The sequence below is a fragment of the Argiope bruennichi genome, chromosome 10, assembly GCF_947563725.1.
Source record: "Argiope bruennichi chromosome 10, qqArgBrue1.1, whole genome shotgun sequence".
Taxonomy (NCBI): Eukaryota; Metazoa; Arthropoda; class Arachnida; order Araneae; family Araneidae; genus Argiope; species Argiope bruennichi.
Genome location: NC_079160.1, coordinates 59,323,811 through 59,343,851, shown reverse-complemented (window position 1 = coordinate 59,343,851; position 20,041 = coordinate 59,323,811). Strand labels below are relative to the sequence as shown.

At 27.7% G+C, this 20,041-nt stretch overlaps 1 protein-coding gene across 1 annotated transcript in view; it reads left to right on the top strand.

Moving 5' to 3' along the window:
- LOC129989165 (visual system homeobox 2-like) overlaps positions 1–20,041 on the top strand; it is a 177,481-nt gene that overhangs the window by 122,978 nt on the left and 34,462 nt on the right. Inside the window, exons 2-3 of the mRNA XM_056097520.1 lie at positions 2,999–3,083; positions 15,905–16,028. Coding sequence (XP_055953495.1) covers positions 2,999–3,083; positions 15,905–16,028 — 209 coding nt within the window. The remainder of the gene's footprint in view (positions 1–2,998; positions 3,084–15,904; positions 16,029–20,041) is intronic.

Genomic DNA, 20,041 nt, shown 5'->3' with positions numbered 1-20,041 from the left:
ATCATTTTAAAAATCAAAAATAGCTTTTGCAACTGATATTCAAGACTAAGAAGTGGAGAGATTTGCACAGAAAGACTTAATGTTGAATAAAAGACATAGATGGAAATTTTATGAAAATTCCTATGAGAGAAGGGAGCTTTATGTTGAAGATAAACATTACTTTATATTGACTAACTATATTAGGAACATTTTAATCGTTAGAACAACATCCTTACAAGAAAACTACATACTTAGTTTTAGTGTTTCGTATACTTTAACGCTAACTTAACGTATACTTTTCGTTTTTTTCTTGTAATTCCTTCTTTTTACTTTTTTTTTTTGTTATTCTTTATTATTTGATGGTCAATGATTTACCAGTAACACATGCGAAATCGATTACATTAGACTGAGATACAATTACAATCCTACATTTAAACTGAGATACAATTGTTTCAAATATACAATTAGCAATCATGACTTTGTTTGTTTAAGCGAAAAATGAAACAACTAATTTCTTAAATTCCTAAAAATGAAATAGAAAAAAAAAATTATTTTTACAATAGTTACTGATTTGTAATATCACCTTGGAAAATTTAACATTTCTAATGCATTAATCACCATTTTTAACCCATTCGCAACTCGTTAAATCTCGGTCCAGTGCAGAAAGCTCGCCAAAGATGGGGTCACCAAGAACCCAAAATTTGCGGCAAACCTTGGGCTGGAGCGCTCGAATTCCATCCTTGTATGTTGGGGAGGCGAGCTTCATTTTTGGCGGCGTGGAATGCGGGGCTTATGAAGGGCGCAATTTATGGACCCCCTTCTCCCTGGGTCATATTTTCTCTCGTTGGAAGGTTAAAAGTGCCCCCTCACCCACCTCCACACGTGATAGATTTATAATTTTTTTCCCCTCTCTTTCTCCTTAAAGTAGGGGGGAGCAGTTTTGCTTCCATACATTATACCTGGGAAAGGATCGCGTACATATATTGGTACTTGTTAATTACACACGTACAGGAGTAGGAGTTAAAATTAAAATAAATCTAGCTCCTTTAAAAAGATTTCTATTCGAAAATTTGGGACAAGCAAGTTTGTAAGCAGCTAAGGGAAGTGTTCTCTGATGAGGTAATTCGTGTTGATAATGACATTAATCATGTCACAGCGGTGCTTTGATTTTAAAATATACCATGAAATATAGCAAATAAAATTCCTATCTCAGATATGAATTTCGTGACAACTAATTATAGATATACCCGAAATCTCTTTCTAATTATGAAAATTTATAGCGCAAAAACCATACTTGGTAATATTTTTTTTTATAAATTGTAGAACAATAATAGATGACGCGATTATGCAATAATAAATTTGATAAATGATACAAATGAAAAAGGTAAATGATAAAATTTACGATGAAACTAATTTCCTTTACAAACTTCAAAGTATGACGCTTTGTAGTTCTAAGAATTTCAAGATGATACTTCAGTTCTGCTTTTATATTAGTTTTCAGTATTTTAATTTCGCAATTGAATGGCCCAAACATTGAAATAATATTTTTCACACTAACTTGAACTGAAACAAGAGATTAAATTAAACAATAAAATGGAGGACGTAGAATTCATGGCTCTACAAAACTTATTGCTCTTTCAATCTCATAGGCGCCATTTAATTAAAAATTAAACTTTTATTCAGTGCTTACGTTTTGGACTGATTGTGCCATCCTCTCAAGGAGGAAAAAATTTAAGATAGATTTAGGCCATGATGAAAATGTTATGAATTTTAACAATTATTTCAAGCTAATGGTTTCATCCAATAGTTCAATGGAAATGTATCTGAATTTTGTTGCCCCCTTATTTACATAGTTTCATATCTGATATGACTTCAATGATCGAATTTCAAAGCCTTTTTTTTTTTTTTGCTTTAAACAAGTGAGTTTGTTAGCCTTAGTCAAATGATTGCCTTTCTATAACTAAAGATTCTTAATTTAAAAAAAGGTGCGAAAATAAGATTATTATCTAATCCATTTTTTCCAGCTCGTTCAATTCCATACAAGCCGACTTAATACCGTCATCATAATTATGTTCTCTTATTTAGAGTTTCCTTTTATCTAATTTCCATGCTCTAAAGTTTTACTGGAAACCGTATATTTATTGTCATCGTAGTAATTTACTATAAAGTGCTTGCAATAACCTTGAATCTTGAACTTCAGGGCAACAATATGATGTATTGTTGGAAAGAAGGCAAAAAATAGTTTTGGATTAGGGGGAATTTTGAATGTCTATTAAGTGAAGACATTTTTTTAAAAAAAATTTGAAATGGCGAAAAATTTATTTTTGTTACATAATATTTTCGGAAGTTATCACAGGAAAACACTAAAATTCAATTTAATTTTTAATAAAATAAAATTCTAATTAAAATTTTAAAAAAATCGCTCCGATTCGCGAATTTGCACTCTTTATAGTATATATGTGTCAAATTTATCTTTATTTTTAGTATATAGTATATTAACATGTGACTTACAGGATAAGAAATAAATGAATAGAATAAAAAATTAGAATAGAATTTTCAATAGAAACAAATCAATATATCTTCTTCAATAGACACAAATCAAAAAGTTTTTTTCCCAACTGATTATATCAACACGAATTGAAACAGTTGTGTTTTGTAAATAGTTTCATAAACCTCAGTTTCCAAGTTTTATTTTCGGCAGTTCTTTGTTCTGTGCTCGTAAAAAAAATTTCAAAATTTAATTATTTCTGACATGTAAATAAAAATACCTATCACCATAAAAATAATATTAAAGGAAATCTTAAGTTCAGTTTAAAACGCACAAATTTTTTCTTCCCTTTTTATGCTCTAATTATTTTAAATTATTAAATAATAATCGAATTGCATTTTATCTTTCTTTCTATATGATGATCTGAAAGACTACATTGCATCCATTAAACAAAAATCTTTATTTTGATATTTTAGCGTTCATTTCTTTTATGATAAATGTTAGTAATCTTTTGTTTTATTCTTTTTACAGTAATTGGTGCAGACTTTACGAAGAATGGCCTCGGTGAAGATGTGAACTCCATGAATAAAAAGAAAAAGAAGAAACGGAGACACAGGTAACGATGCGAGTTTAACTCTTATTTTTGTTCTAATTTTATATAAGAAGCATTCTTTTTCGGAACGAAATTAACAGTAGTATTTAGAAATTAGTGCAATAATTATCTGTTTCAGTTGCGATAAATTGGATAAACCGGCAATTGTGAAAGATGAATGGTAATTTCTATTAATCACTCGCTTATTATTAATGGCTGTCATACATATTCATACATACATTAGCAATTTATTCCTTTGCTAGCCCATCTACAATTACCTTCACGTGTCTCTTCATTATATGTTATATCCAGAAATTATATTTCAGCTTTATGCTAAGAGAACAGTCAGATTTTTATTTTTTGTTTATAAAATTAAAGGATAATTCGATTTCTAAAACTATAGTTTTAAAAAAACGAACTTAAATATTTCCATATGTATCATAAATCAGTCGTAACCACCAAATATCTTATCCACTCATAGGTGAATTAGATATTTGGGATGAATCTACTTATACGTCTAAAAATTGTGTAACTGTTTTCATGCATTAAGTTATTATTAATCTAAACATATCCAACAGATATGCTATTTCTGATTTGTTGATGTCTTTTGAATGAATTATGCTGAAAGAGGAGTTTCACATACAATCTAAAAAAGTATTGCTTGCAGTGATTTTTGCTTTCCTATTTTGGAATTTGTACAATTTTACCACAGATAATAATAGTAATAATTAATAGCATATGTTCGTTTTCTCATCTTTATCTAATAGAAAAGGTAGAATTTTACCGACAGAATATCACTGCAAGTCTTGATAAGAAGTAAAATAATTTAAATTTTTATAAAAATGGCAGCATGAAAAAATACAGTTTAAATGTGCAAATTCTTAACTTTTAATTAGTGCTATTCTATAAAAAAAGTTAGCAATTCAATTTCCCATTTATTTTACTTATTGTAATTCTATTGTATATCGTAATTTTCTTTCTTTTTTTTATTAAAGTTGTTTACAAACGTTTTGAGATGATACAAGAAATAACACACTTTTCCTACCATATTTATATGCCGAATGAAAAGATCCTTAATATCTAGATTTAAAAAAAAATTAATTTAGAATTCCGTATTTAGAAATTACTTTCCTGTGAGTTTCATTGTAATTAAATGTTTAAAAAAGGACTAATTGTAAAACTCTCGGGGAAAAAAAAATAAGTGTTGATTAACTGAATGCACCAAATCCACTTTCTCAAATGATGACATTAAGTAATATAATGGCTGAAAGTAACTTTTTATTCGGGTAACTTGTTTTGCATTCCTATTAAAAAAGGCCAACATAAATTCTTTTATTATTATATATTTTTTTTTGTTCAAATGGAAAAAATTCAAATCATGCTACTAATTTGGAACAAACAAAGGAAAAATCATCTCGCTTTCTGCTTGAGAAACTGCATTCAAATATTACATTTAAATAAACGAAATACACAAAAGACAGTTGCTTATGAACATACATATTAATCTTCCCTTTGAATTCATTAGTTCTAGATTAATACCTTATTTTAAAAAAGAATTCCTGTATGGAAAAAAATGTTAAGCACAACAAAACTCAATTTAGTTAATTTCTTGAGGCATAAATAATATCCATTGTTTCAGTTTAAATGAATAAACGTATTGTTTCCGCATTTCCTTGAGTAGAAATGAAGAACTTTCAGACGCATTGTGAAGAAAAGTCCTTTTTATTAATTCATATGGATAAATATTTTATTTTGAAAGGGGAAATTGTATTTAATTGCACGTAAAAAATAGAACGTTTACTCATTTTAGAGATATTATTTTATAATTCTTATATTTTATGAGATTCGGAATAGATTTTGTTTTATATTAAACATAGTTTAAATTTTAATCTATTATCAGTATTAACATTATTATTGCATGCGATTGTTGCGATAAATTATATTAATTTATTAACAAAAACACTTCATTCAAAGACGTATTTTGTAAACTTCATTTACAATTTGTAAGGATCTCCTGAATTGTTTAAATCTCTACAAATAATACAGGTGCTTGCTTTATGTTGGCATTCTACATGACAGATCGTTTAACAAAACTTAAAATAAATAAACTTTGGAAAATGGAAAATGAGCACTTTGAAACGATTGTTTGTATGGTTTTATAAAATTTTCACTAATTAAAAATTATTGAAGATTTTGGCTTTTTCCCGCGATAGCATCCGAAAATATTATTCCAAGAAAATACACCATTTGGAACTTTAGAACATTTTCTTTTTGATGATTTCATTTAAATGACATGCAATTTTTATTTCTAAATTTTTTTAAAAAAATCAAGATATTTTAAAAATAAATTTCTACAATGCATTTCAGTGTTGAAATGAAATTATAACTGTTCTTACGATGCATTAAATAAATAACAGTGTGATTTTCTTTCATTGTTGAAAATTGTATAGGAAAGATTTTGTTTCTTAACCGCGTAGTTTACTCGAGGAGAAAGAAATTGATGTCCTAACACTGCGAAAAACAGCATGTGATTAGAAGGCATTAGTTCTTTTTTTAGTCACGATTTTAATGGCACAATTGGAATTGATTTCGTTAGAAACATATATGCACGCAATAAATAGAATATGTATAGGTCTCTAAAACATCACGGCTTTAATATTTGTCACAAAATACCTCATTGAGGGAATAATGAACATCAAATCATGCATAAGAGATTGAATTAAAATTAAATGAATCTAATATCAGTTAGCTAGCCAGCAAATATCAGCAACCTCTAAAGATGGCTACTTCATACTTAAAGGCCTCTTCATCAGACTTCTATTATACTTGATTTCCATGCATATTGTTTAGAGTGCAAAGAATTGATTTTCCACTTTTTCTCTCTCATTGATTGGTTCAGAAATGGAGACAAATCTACAATTTTGATGCACAACTTTTAAGCCAAATTTTGTCTGCTTTGCTAAGTTTTTGTGTTATTGCTTTCACTTATACATGTATAATGAAACTAACAGGTCTTCATCTATTCAATAGAATTTGCCCGAAATTTGGCAATTTTTAAGAAGTAACAATATACCAATATTCAACCATATAATTCTTCGTATTTCTACATTATTGGGTCTAAATGAACAAAGAAACTATCCACAAGGATTTTCGCTTTGTGGTAATTCATCCAAAATTTGATAAAAATTTACAATTTTATTGTATAAGCAATATATAAAATATTTTATCTTTCCAACTTTTTTAATTTATCATATTCATAGAAAGATAGGGAAGCAGATCAACAGACATTTTCCAAAGAACTACCCCCCGGGAGACCACCTCGAAATGAGGATGAGATGCTTCTGGCATGGTGGTTGGATCTTGCCATCCTGGAAGGTACACTAATAGGTGGGGGATCTGACTCCTCCCATCGATGACGGGGCGTACTTCCTTCGGGGAGGGTTATACCGTGGGCCGGTGACGGCCCTTAGGACTCAACCACAGTTCCCTCCAATGTTTCTGTTGCGGCGGTCCGGTCATTCAGTTTTTATGGTTTAAATCCGTGTGCCTTCGTGGCGGGTCGGAGAGTTAGATGGTTGACTTTTCCCAAAGAACTTTCTTTTTATGAGGTATAAAATTTAACGATACGTCAGAAATGAATATTTTCATAATTATAATACTTTTTCATTTATTATTTCTATGAAAGAAAAAAATCTAAATGCAGATACATATTTCAAAGAAAAAAATTATTATTAGTTTAGATTTAGTTTTTGAAAGCAGTATGAAATTCTTATACTGATCAATATAACAATTCCTAATCAGATTTTAAATTATATCACCAAAGAAGAAACATGAAGGTATTATAAAAAATAAAACATTGTAATAGCATGCTAATATTTTTCCTTTTATTTTCAGGATTTACACTATATGTTTGCAATACTGTTTGAATTAATATCTATCTATCTTTTTTTTTCCTTCTTTTCTTGTATAATTACATAGTGATGGGCCATCTGTATTCACCAAATTTTTTATATATTTACTTTGATATTCAAATTTGGACTAAATTTCTAACTTATAACTTCAAGGAACCAAATAAACAAAAATCAATTGATAAGTGTATCATAAATCTTCCAACTCTTTTACAAGAAAAAAATTACCAAAATTAATAAAAAATACTACTTTATAAAGTTCATGCAATGCTCATTAATCATTTATTTTTCAGCTTTCAGCTCATCGAATATGCTTTCAAAATGAATATAAAACACAGAGAGGAAAAAAAAATTAAATTGACCGTCTCGTTCTTTGTAACTACCATTTCCCTCCTGTATAGAAATTTCTCTGCAAAACTTCCATCCAAATTTTTTTTTCTTCTCTCCCCTTTAAAAGAGCTTTCTCCGTCAGACGCAATGGAAAACACACGAAGATAAATTTACATTTTGCCCACTTTAATTACAAACGCATTTCGCCCGTTCTTTTCAACGGCAGAATTTCACAAAGAAAGATTAATGACAGGAAGACTTGTAAGGTTTTTCTCCCTCCCTGCTAAGTAAAGATTTTCAACGCAAAAAAAATCATCCCTCTCATCCGAATAATAGCTATTATTACATGATGATAACACTTTATTTTTTTCATATTTATTATTAATCTTTTCAAGAGTACCAACAAAAGTGGGTTTATTTCAGTTGATAATAGTCACGGAAAGTTTCCTTGGAGTTGAGAGGTATGTGTTAATTTCGCTAAAAGTATCCACAGAGGGTAAATAACGTTTGCAAAAGGCGAGAGATTAATTTTAGATATTACTCAGAGCCGGTTTTTATTTTTGTGTGCACTTACTTTTGTGGTCGCGTGTTTAGGAGAGTAATACTTAGAGAAAAGTTTAATTTCTGTCTTTTATTTGGGTTTTAGTAAATTACTTAACTGATTCAATTAATTTTCGCTGGCTTTGGAGAAAAGTTAATCATGGCTGCCTTACGCTTTATTTGATGTTAGGTTGAATCAGTTAGCAGCTTTAGGAAAAGATTCGCGTAGTAAGTTATTTTCGATTAATAGTAAGAGAGTAATTTGAAGTATTGTGTAAGTGGATTAAGGCATTAATTTAGTTATTTCGAACAAGTTTTATCTTTTACATAATGTCATTAATTTCTTACAAAGCGCAGGTTTATTCGGTTTATTTATAGAAAAATCCTTATTTCTTCATTTTTTTTTAATAAAATAAAAGAATAAAACTATTCTTTATAGTTTTACGTTTGCAAATAATTGGACAAATGATAGTGGTTTATAAAAGACGTGAAGAATAAAGGCAAAGTAAAATTCCCATGTGATTGAAGCAATATTTTTAAGACTTTGCAACAGAAAAATTTTACTTATGTTATATTTTGTTCAAGGATAGTCCGGTAAAAGCAAAATTCCAAATTTCTAAAATCCTAAGATCTAAATTTTTTTTTTTATTTGTTAAGTACTTCTTTCACAATTTTTTTCAATTTTTCACAAAAATAAATATAACACCCAGATATTAATTATATCAGAGAAATACGTAATGACTATGGTCGTATGTAGCCTTAATGCTCTTGAGCCTTAATGCTGTGAAATATTATTTATTTTCATTAAAGACATGACAAGTTTGTAAACTAGAGAGCATCTAAGTCCGCTTTGCAAAGAATTTAAGTGGAATTACTTGTGCATGATGGAGAGTATCTTTCTGAAAGTCGTCACATTTCATGAATCAGCCGCTTTCCACAAGGAGTTCCTCAATTTCAGTACCCATTAAAGTTTAAATTTCGTATTTTTATCTAATTCTGAAATGAAAAATATTTTGTTCAGTCGACATTAAAGTGTCTTACCGATAATTAAACTATCACGGGGAAAAAAAAATCATGAGCAAAGTAAAACCCAAAATTTAACTTGCTCCCCCCTCCCTCGCTCTTCTTTCAAAGCAACATAAATTAGGCAAATATTTAAAGACTGCTACTAAAATTTGCTGAAATAAAGCAATAAAATAATTAAAAAAAATGTTTTGCATGAATGTTCAAAATATTCTTTTTCCTTTGGATAATGAATATTCTACAGTATAGGTTTTACCTCCCCCCCTTCCTCGGCATATTTTGTAAACTTTCTGTAAAGTCACGAATAACTTGCATGGCATTGTCGAACGATAGTTACAAAATATAGATTGGAGTGAATACAGAATTTTTACAGGATCTGTAGAGAGAATATATATACGTTATTGTGTTTAAATGCTTGTTTAAGTACAGGCAGTCATCTGTTTGATACATTGATTTCAAAATTTGTTAAGTATATATGATTTAGATGCTAAATCTGTGCACCAAATTTTATATACCTAGTTCTTTGCGTTTTTTAGCTATTGAGTTCCTTTGTACTAGAACAGCTAGACGAACAGACTTCCTCCGAATAGATTTCCTTAAAAATTTTATAGAAATCGACAAAATGAATCGTAATTCCGTATACCAAATTTCATTAACTTAAATCAAAGCCTTTTTGAGGTATCATGCTCATAGACAGACAAACTGACTGGCTGATAGATAGAGAGAAATAATACCAAAGATGCTTTTTTCGGATTCAGATGGTCTGGGACGTGGATATTAATTGAAACTACGAATTCAAATTTTTGAAGATTACAATACTTCCTCTATACTTCGTATAGGAGAAAGTAAGAAGTCATTCTTGAAAAAAGGTGTAGAGTCGAAAATGCTAAGGGGACTCTCTCTACAAAGGACTCTTTAACAGTGAATCACGAATTACAATACAAAGAGTGTTACATAGAATTGATATAATAAAAAAAATTATAAATAGGACAGATTTACAATAAAAAAACAACCCAGTTACATCACGAACAGCATTGCAAATAATGTGAATCATGCCAGATACAATAGTAGCAAGTTGGATACCATACCAACAACAAACCTTTAGGCAATTTAAAACGTACGTTCAAAGAACTTGACATTTGAAGCTATACAAATCTTACATGTGTGTTATTTGTGTCTGAATTCCCTTGTTTTATCTAAAAGTGATTTATTTTTTATGAATCTCCTGAACCCGTTCACTAAAGATAAAACTAAACAGTCTACAGCAGTAAACGAAAAAAATTTGATGATGAAGAGTCAATTATAAAAAGAATATCAAAGTATATAAAGGGTATAAAAGTGTATATAAAGTATATAAAAGTGTATAAAATTACTGGCTGATATCTGTAGATCTACTAACGCTTGCTGTACATAATAATAAATTATTAAAAAAACCCATGAATCATCTATTGACAACCGCAAGTCAAACTTGCTAAATGGTATATTGATTAAGAACCAGTGTTGAAGAGTATTATTTGGGGGGGGGGATTTAGAGAAATTTATATATCTAATCTACTATTGTTATTGTGATAAAATACTCTCAGGTATAATACCTTCAGTGATTATACCTGATGAATTTAATACGGAATATCAATATAATTTACTATATTTATTTTATCCGTACAGAATAAACAAGGAAATACAATTCCGTGTACCTATAGCATGTATTCATACTATCAAATAAATCTTATGGGGATTAAGAAAAAGCATAACGTCTTTTTTCTTTTAATGTGACATTAATCATATGCAAAATTATATTTGTTCAGAGTGATTACTTTTATTGCTTATATTTCCATCTTTAAACAATATCCCTCCAATGAAGTGGCTTTTCTTTTGATAGACAACCCATATTTTCTAAATTTCGAATTATTAATCTGAGTTCTGCTCTAACCTTGAACCCGCCACATATCTAAGTTCATTCGTTTGAGTGCCCCTGGACATCAAGACACAGTAAATCCTCGCAGGTGAACAGATTAGGTAAATATTCACCACAATCCTCCCCACACACACACTGCAGGAGACAAACAGTCTAAGAGAAGAAAGGGTGGGTGGGCCGAACCAGTGTTTGCTCTGTCGTCCCCTCTAAAACTGCCACTTCGCCCCATTTTAATTATCTCCCCTTCGGTCAACAGAGAGCGAGTGAATATGTGAAATTTGTGACACATTGACGGCAATTATAAGACATATCGATTGGCAGGGCGCAGGGTTACCGGAAATTAATTTGTTACGCAGGCACAAAACGAAATTGCGCCCTCTATCAAAGGGTGCATTCACGACTGGAGTAAAGCGCATTAAAAATTGAAATTGGGTTTTAATTTTAATGCTTCAGGAAAGATATAAAATAGATGAGAGTGGATTATAGATGGCTGACTTTCAGGGCGACTGTGGGAATTGAAAAAAGAAAATTATATAGTGTCTATTGAATTTTTGTAAATTAATAATTGCTATTTAAAGACCAAACTATAATAGAAGGTTAAATTTGAAATTTAATTTCATTCAAGACATTATTTGTTATTTGTTGGTAACTAACTAGTCTTCATGGAAAAATCAATAAATGCTAAGTGTTAAATAATATGTCGAATATTTCTATAAAATGTGCATAGATTGTAAAAATAATTATAATAATAATTATTAATTTGCCATTAAATAGTGAATAGGATAAATAAGAAGAAAAATTAAAGACGAAATTTAAAGAAGATTCGAGTATCTAGTCTGAAATGTGATAGCATATAATGTTTAAGCTTAATTACTTTAGACTTTATAAAATTTTTAAAAATATGCTCTTAATTATAGAAACAATAAAATACACACACAAAAAATTTATATAATATCATCGCAATACACGTGTATATGAATACAGTAATAAAACAATGAAAAGTATAATTGTCAAATATGCTTAAACAAAATTTTATGTGAAATAATAGAAAAAAAATTATATAGAAATATAATTAGTATCACATATAAAAGATTTTTTTTTGTTTTGAAATAGTGCAAATACAATTTTTAAGGGATATTAGGTTTCGAAGTTACTGAAAAAAAACGTCAAAATTTTAATGCTTATTTTCTCTTAAATGTAGTATACGAGAAGGAATTATTATAATTGCCAAAATATTTGTATTCCATACTTCCGACCTCTCTGAGTCTGAAAAACACATTTTTAGAATTATGTCTATCTGTTTGTGAACATTTTAATTCAGAAATGCTTGAGGTAGACGGATGAAATTTAGTATGTGGACTTTGCATATTTCTATCAAGTTTTGGTCGACTTCCTTTAAATGTTTGTAATATGCATCAAAATATAATTAAAAGGTATTTCATTATATTTTGGAACTCAGGAACTTTATAAATTTAAGAATTTGAAACAGATTAGGAAAAAATTTTTAAGAATCATTTATAACTTAGATTCCTTTAGATCCATGAATAATTCGAGTGTGGTAAAACAACCCAAAAAATTTTATTTCTTAATTGCGAAAAGTTTATCTAACTGATTTAGTTTATCTTTTATATGCAGTTTTATGGAGAAAACTTCTTTCTTATCCAAGTATTCTAAAGTTCAATATGGACTAAAAAAAAACTTTGTAGAAGCTTATCGATATATCTGTAAGCAGTTTTCGTACGCTAGTTAGTTAGTTAGTTATTTTGGATTTTGTGGCACAAGAGCCAAATCTGGCTAAGCTGCGCCAAACATATGGTTAAATATAAAAAATATTCAGTGGAGTTCTAAAAAGTTAAAGTAAAATTTGCAAAACCAAGAAATGTGGAGATAAAATTTTACTAGTTAAATAAAATGGAAAAAACCAATTTCTTTCAAGAAAGTAAAAATATTTGGATGGGGATGTTCTCCCACCAAGTCACGAATGTTTGAAGATGATGTACCGAATAAATGTAATCGATGAGAATTAAAAATTGGACATTCTGATAAAATATGAATGACAGTCAAATGAACATCACACGCATTACAGACTGGACATCGCTCACCAAATACGCTACTTGCGTACTCGTACGCTACTTGCGTTCTTAGCTATAGCACCATAAAAATCTATTTAATACCTTTCTATAAATCAAATCTTATAGACTTGAATAGGATATATATTATTTTTCCTATTAAGCCTATTTAAGAGATGACAAAATAGAGAATCAAACATTTTGCAGTGAGACTAATGAATCAGCATTTCAAATAGTTCTGGAAAATTTCAAATTTATGTTGTGAGCGATATTGCAAATAATCCTCCTTCTTATAGCAAGTAATTCATCTCAGAATAAACCATTAAAGCTAGCATATATAATAAATTTCAAAAATTATTATTTCTGTTTCGAAGCTAGTAAAACAAATAACAGAAAAGGAAAATTTTATTAATAATTCTAGATATGAATTCTGCAAGTTAAATACTAAGCGACTTTATGCGTAAAATTATTATTTGCTTTATACCTAAAATAAATGTTTTAATATGAATGGACAAACCTTAATAAAAGACTATTTAATGGCCATTTGATTTTTTTCTTTACATCTTTAAACTTAAGCTACGATAAAATATTTTAATTGCTTCATTAAATATACTAACTGCTTTCCAATCTATTTCACCTCGCTTAAATAATATTTTTAAAAGAATATTAAGCATTAAACGAAGGGCATGGAACGGTCTGTCTTTAAATTTTGGTTTATGGAGCAGCTTTTCAGATCTATTTCCGTTATCGTTATAAAATTCATATATTTTTTATCATAATTTTAGCAACTTAGAACAATGCTTAATAAACTAAAGTGGAAGAATATTACATCTACACGCTAAACGCACTTAAACTGATCGTTGCGTGAGTGTTTTGATGTCCTCGAGTATCAATATTTATTTAAAGGAGGAGGGCTAAATCGTTGGGGGAGACTCACTACGTTTGTTTTCAACTGATCCCTGACACTGAGGGTCAGAATCAGGCTACGAGGATCAATATTTGGGGCAGAGGTGTTGCAAACAATTGTTACTTTTTGTTGACACAAAAAAATACAAGGACAATAAAATACGATTACTCAACCATCGCTTATTGTATTCATGGTAGTACCGGAGAAATTATCAACTTCTTTTCAATGAAAACAAATACTTATATAATATTTGTTTTCATTGAAAGGAAGTAGAAATCGGAAAAATAATAATGTAGCTAGAAAGTATTTAAAAATCAAATAAATAATTATTTAATGAATATTATAAGTATCTTTTCTCATGATATGAAACTTATTAATCATTTGATTAGGTATTAACCCTCTGGCTGCGTAATTTTTTAAAATCACCATTTAGATGCAATGTTTTCAAATAAGTTCAAATATTTTTCCAAGAAAGTAAACTGATACTATATGTTACACGACAATAATATAATATAATAAAAGTATGTAATTTTAAAAATAAACACTCTAAACTGCGAAAAACGCGGGATGCAACAGAAAATGGACTGATTGCCAACCCGCGGAAATCACGAGATTCGCAACTGGAGAGTTAATTTTTTAAAAAAATCGTTATCTAAGGATATTAGCAAATAGAAGATATCTAGCTACAATCAAAATATAAATTCAAACTTAAGTGAAGGCGTTCTCGACCCTTTTAAAACTTATAATATTACATAAATAAGAATTAAAAATTTATATATCATGAAAGTATTTTCTAATTAAAAAAATAAGTCATCCGAAGAGAAATGTTTTTAATCAAAAAAGAAAATATTATAAATCCATATTACTTAATTATTTCATAAATGAAACTTTTGCAATATAATAAAATACAAATATCTTATATAATGTAGTAAATAGTAGGTAATAATGCATAATTGCAAACATTAATATTTTTTATTGACGAGTTTTAATAGGATGAATGAGCCCCTTTTTATTGTAATCAATTTATATATGTTAGATCATTGGGGATTTTGATCTCCTTGGCCGATAAATGCTCATTTATCTCCTCTTTTTAACCAAAAATTACAAAAGTTAAAAAAAAAAAGCGCACTTGTGAGGTTTTCGTTTTGTGAAATATCCATAAGCTTATCTTCTTTGTTTAAAATTGACAAAAAAAGTTTAAAGTTTATCTCCTTTATTTATCTAGTACAGAATTGTTTTGCATTCAATTAGAAGTTTTATTTAAAAATTGGATCATCAATTGTTATTTAATCTACCATTAGGGGTAGAAATAACATAATTTGAGAAATTCTATTTTAAGATCATTAGATATTTTTGATTCAATAGTAAATAGAGCAGATAAATTTTTAATTTTTATTTTTCTTGTATGCGAAAAGTAAATATATTAATCTTTAAAATGTTCAATCTTCGTGATTTTTTTTAATCTTTGCATCTTACATGTTTGTTTAAAATGATTTAGAACATTTCATATTCATTTCCTTTTTTAGCATTTCACAGTATTTTCCCAAAATGAATTTGATAACGAAGCAAGCTAAGCAAAAGTAGTTTTGATTTATAGTGTCAAAAGTAAAATTATACAATTTCATCACATTTAGCATCAGATCTGCCAAACAATGCATCTGTACATCTATTTATCTTATTTACATACAAAATGTGCATAAGTTCCATTGTTTTTAGTGGCAAGTCAGATTGATAATTTTAGCAAAATTAAGCAATATATCATTGCATCCAATTAAATAATTTTAGATGAAAACTTAAAGTCATGCATTAGACCCCGTTAAACATGATGTAATCATTGGAACGTTCATATCTTAAATCCTTGAATCTATACGAATTTATCAAAAAAAAAATCTTTTTCTAATGTCATTGAAATTTCAAAAAAAAAATTATTCTGAAATTTAGGAATTTTTTTATTAAGAAATCCATTTTCATTTTAAATAGAATTATCTATATGATTTCAATTGTTGCATGGAGTTTAATAAACCATATTCGGTTAATCGAAATTTAGAAATTGGTCAAATCTTAATAAAATTTGATAAACCACATTCTTCTAATAAAATATTTTGACACAATACTTTTATTGAAATAAATCTTATTGTTTCATTATTTTTCAGGACAATATTTACGAGCTATCAATTGGAGGAACTCGAAAAAGCTTTCAAAGACGCACACTACCCCGATGTGTATGCCAGAGAAATGCTATCCTTAAAAACAGATTTGCCAGAAGACAGAATACAGGTAACATTCGCTGCCAAGATTTTGTTTAAATTTCACCGATTTCGAGACTATTTTTAATTAAAACTCATTATAATAGTAAGCTATTCGAATTAATTGGGTCTAGACTGAATTTGGATATAAAAAATATCCGGAAAAAGGTTTCAATATAGAAAAAAGTTCTTAGGAAGGAAAGAAATTTGCTTATTGGGTATTAATTTAATGATTTCAAAAATAATGTTGTTTACATTTTCTGCATTTATTTATTTAACAAAAATCAATTTTTGAATATATCAGTCAAAATTAACAGTATTGAAGTATGTTTATTCGTTTTTAGTCTAGATGAATTTATTTTCTAGTGATCCTTCTTAAAACGATTCCAGAAAGCTTGAGTTCGGATATTTGAAGCTCTATTGTATTTTAAATTTTATACAAACGATATTATTTCAATAAAAATAATTATATAAAATAGATCATCTTAATTACTTTAATAAAAAAAAGTTACGTTATTTTAATCAGAATTTTCAAATACCAATGAATAGACTTTGATTGCATTAATAAAAATCCTAATCGTCAAAAAATTCTATTCTTGAAATAATCATTAAGAAAATTGAGAATAAAACTACTGCCACATAAATTCATTTTAGAAAATGACTAAATAAAATATAGATCCTAATAATATAAAAGTATATATCAACTACTTTTCAAAATGATGTGAAATTTTTGGTTTCAATTAGCTATTTGCATAATATTCATCATAGTTGCTTAAATTCAAAAATAAGAATTTTTCATAACTTACCATTCGAGAAATCCAATCATTAGAATAGATTGTCAGCAATAAATCCATCTTATTTAAACGAAACCAATTTTAAAACAATCTACGCTTATTAATCTCGACCTAATGCAAGAACCTAATTCTTATAATCCTTATTATTTATTTAATAAGATTCTAATTAGAATCTTAGATGTTTGCTAATACCAGCAGATAAATAATTAAAAACCATAGTCGTTCAGAATCAATCAAATAAATTAAGATTTACAATTTTAGAATCAATATATTAGAATTTAGAATTTTATAAAAAAGCTTACGATGTTTTTATTTATTTTTAAAATGATGAAAATCGCTTTAGTATTATTCAATGAAGAATATTACAGTCAAATTTACTGTCTAAAAACATCTTAGAATTAAATTATTATACATTGAGAAATTCGAATTACATTCATTTTATTCGTAATTAATTCGTATTTTTATTCTAAGATATTGGACTGAAAATTGAGATTCTGTAAAAACTAAACATGCCAAAATATCGTTTGCTTTTTATATTCTTTACATATTTTTTTCAATTTATTATAAAAAGAAGCCTTTAAAACCTAAATATAAATTTTATTAAAATTTATATTTAGATTCTTAAAATTATGAAATCAAAAAATCCTTAATTAAAACGTAATCTTTTTTAAAACCATATTTAAAGCTTAAACGTTTCGTATTAATCATAAAAGTTAACTCCGCGAAGAAAGATTTAGATGAAAATATCGTTTGCAATTATGCACATCATCGTTAATCGAGTTTCAAAAATTACTTAAAAGCTAGAAATATCTTACTCAGAAACTGCAGCAATGAATGTAAATTGTTAAGTAATCAGCTTAATAGAACATTGAAATCATTACTTACGACATTGTTTAGTCAAGAGTTGGTTCAAGTAACAAAAGAACTTCAAACGATTATAAACCTAATGCGAACCTAACAACGTAATTACCTAAATTGCTTTTACTCTAGAAAGAGCAAATTTCATCACGAGGCTGTAAAAGAATAGATAAAAAAAATGAAAACAAGAATAAAAAAAAGTCGAAAAAGCAAGTCAAACATGGTATGGGCGTTACCAGTACAAGTTATACTTACCGAATCAAAAGATCGTATTTAATTAGGTTACAGTATAGGCAGCCAATTACTTAATGGCTACTGTACACCGGAAAACGCGCAATTCATCAGACATCTCTACGAATCTCTTGGGGATCATCACAACACACCGCACCAGACAGATAGGAATAAAAAAAAGATATGGGGGTAAAAAAGATTATGAAAAGAGAGGGATCGGTTTCTAGTTTAGTTTGAGAAATAATGGAAAGCAGAAATGTTTTCTTGTTTTCAACCGCCAGGTTTCAATAATGAGGCGAAGTGAAATAAGAAACCACAAAAAGGAAACAGAAACAATTGGCTTGTAGAATGTGAAATAGCTACTTCATTTGTGAGAGGACAGCACATGTTTTATTTTACGTGACATATGAATATAACGTGACAGACTCATGAAACCCGAACAATGTGACTGAAAGATGTTCTTGAATTACGAAGCCTCAGGTTTTCTTTTTCAAATGTGATGTCATCGATTAGATAGGTAAACCCGATATCGTTAATGATTATGTGAATTACTTTTATTACTTAATACTTTTTTTATTGGAAAGATATCAGGTAAAGCATTCTGATATTGCACGGCTTCAAGTTTTTGGTTTATTGGTATGATGATATTAATTGGATAGGAAATCTTGATAGTTATTTTAGATTATAAGATTTAAATGTGTTATAAATTTTTTTTTATTGTAAAACTATGTAATTCATTCTTAAATTGAAAATTCCAGTTTTGTGAATTTTATTTTTTGGAAATGACCTTTTTGATTAAAAATTCCATTTCATTCATTCCTTAATTAAAAAAAATGTTTCTTATTTTTTTTAAATCGTTGTTAGCTTCTTAAACTAATTGCATTACAAAAGTGTCCTTTTTTTATTATGTGGAATCGTATGGCATGCATTTAATTTAACAAAAAATAAATAAATTATGGGCATCATTTCAAAGGGAAAAAATCATAGAACTTTAAAAAGAATGAATTTTTTTAGAAGTTATATTGATATTTTTAAAACAAAATTATGATAAAAATAATTTTTTTTATTACAATTCTATCTAAATATTTTCAATTGACATATAATTGGTAAATATTTTAAATTCGGATTATCAAGCTTTTTTTATTTTTAGAATGCATTTAGTGCATTAAGAATTGTGATCATATGATGTCAATTTTCTGAGAAGTTTAGAAAGTAATTTTTAAAAAGAAATTTGTTAAAGAAATTGGAAGTAAAACTTGATTTTTTAAATTAATAATATGTTTTAATTACTAAAATTCATTTATAGTATTTCACTTTGATAACAAAAGCGTTCTAAAAAATTTTCTTCACATACTGGAAAAATTGCTACAAAAATCTTTAAGATCTTAAATCATTTTAATTCAAACTTTATTAAATCTGCTGACTGATTGTTTTGAATTTAATGTCTTCTTTATCATTAATCATTTTTACATCCTTTTATTAACCTTTTTTAAAAATGAGATATCAAAAATTTTTATCACAGAAATTTGGTAAACGCTCAAGATGCCATTTTTAAGAACAGAGAAAAAAAATAATTGTTTGACATTAATTTCAATTTAATGTAGAAATGTGAATTTCTTTTTATTATTATTGTTAATCAATAAAATTTATTTTATAAAAAAATGAAATAAGCATTATATTTATTTAAAATGTTATTTATTGTAAGGTGTTTCATAAATAACTAAAATTATATACTAAATAAAAAAAATATACTCATTCATATAATTTATATAATACTCACAAATATAATTTGAGAAGGCTATTACAATATCTGAATAAAGTAAATAGTATTTTAATAGGATTCTTTATACTATTAATAAAATTTGAGTAAAACCTTTGTAAATTAAAATATTCTTATCAAACATAAATTTATATTAACTTAGTTTTCTGTTTGAAAAACATATTTTATTCTTTAAAGTATTTTAGTAATATATAAAGTATGTAGTAAGTAAAGTAAAGTAAAGTAAAGTAAAGTATGGGGATCAATTTTTCTTCCACCATATTAAATGTATTAATTTAGTTACGTCGCCCAACTTCGATGGATTGCGTCTTATCATAACAGAAAGTATTATTTTAAATTATACTTGCGCAATAAACATAGATTATACTTATTAGTTAGACA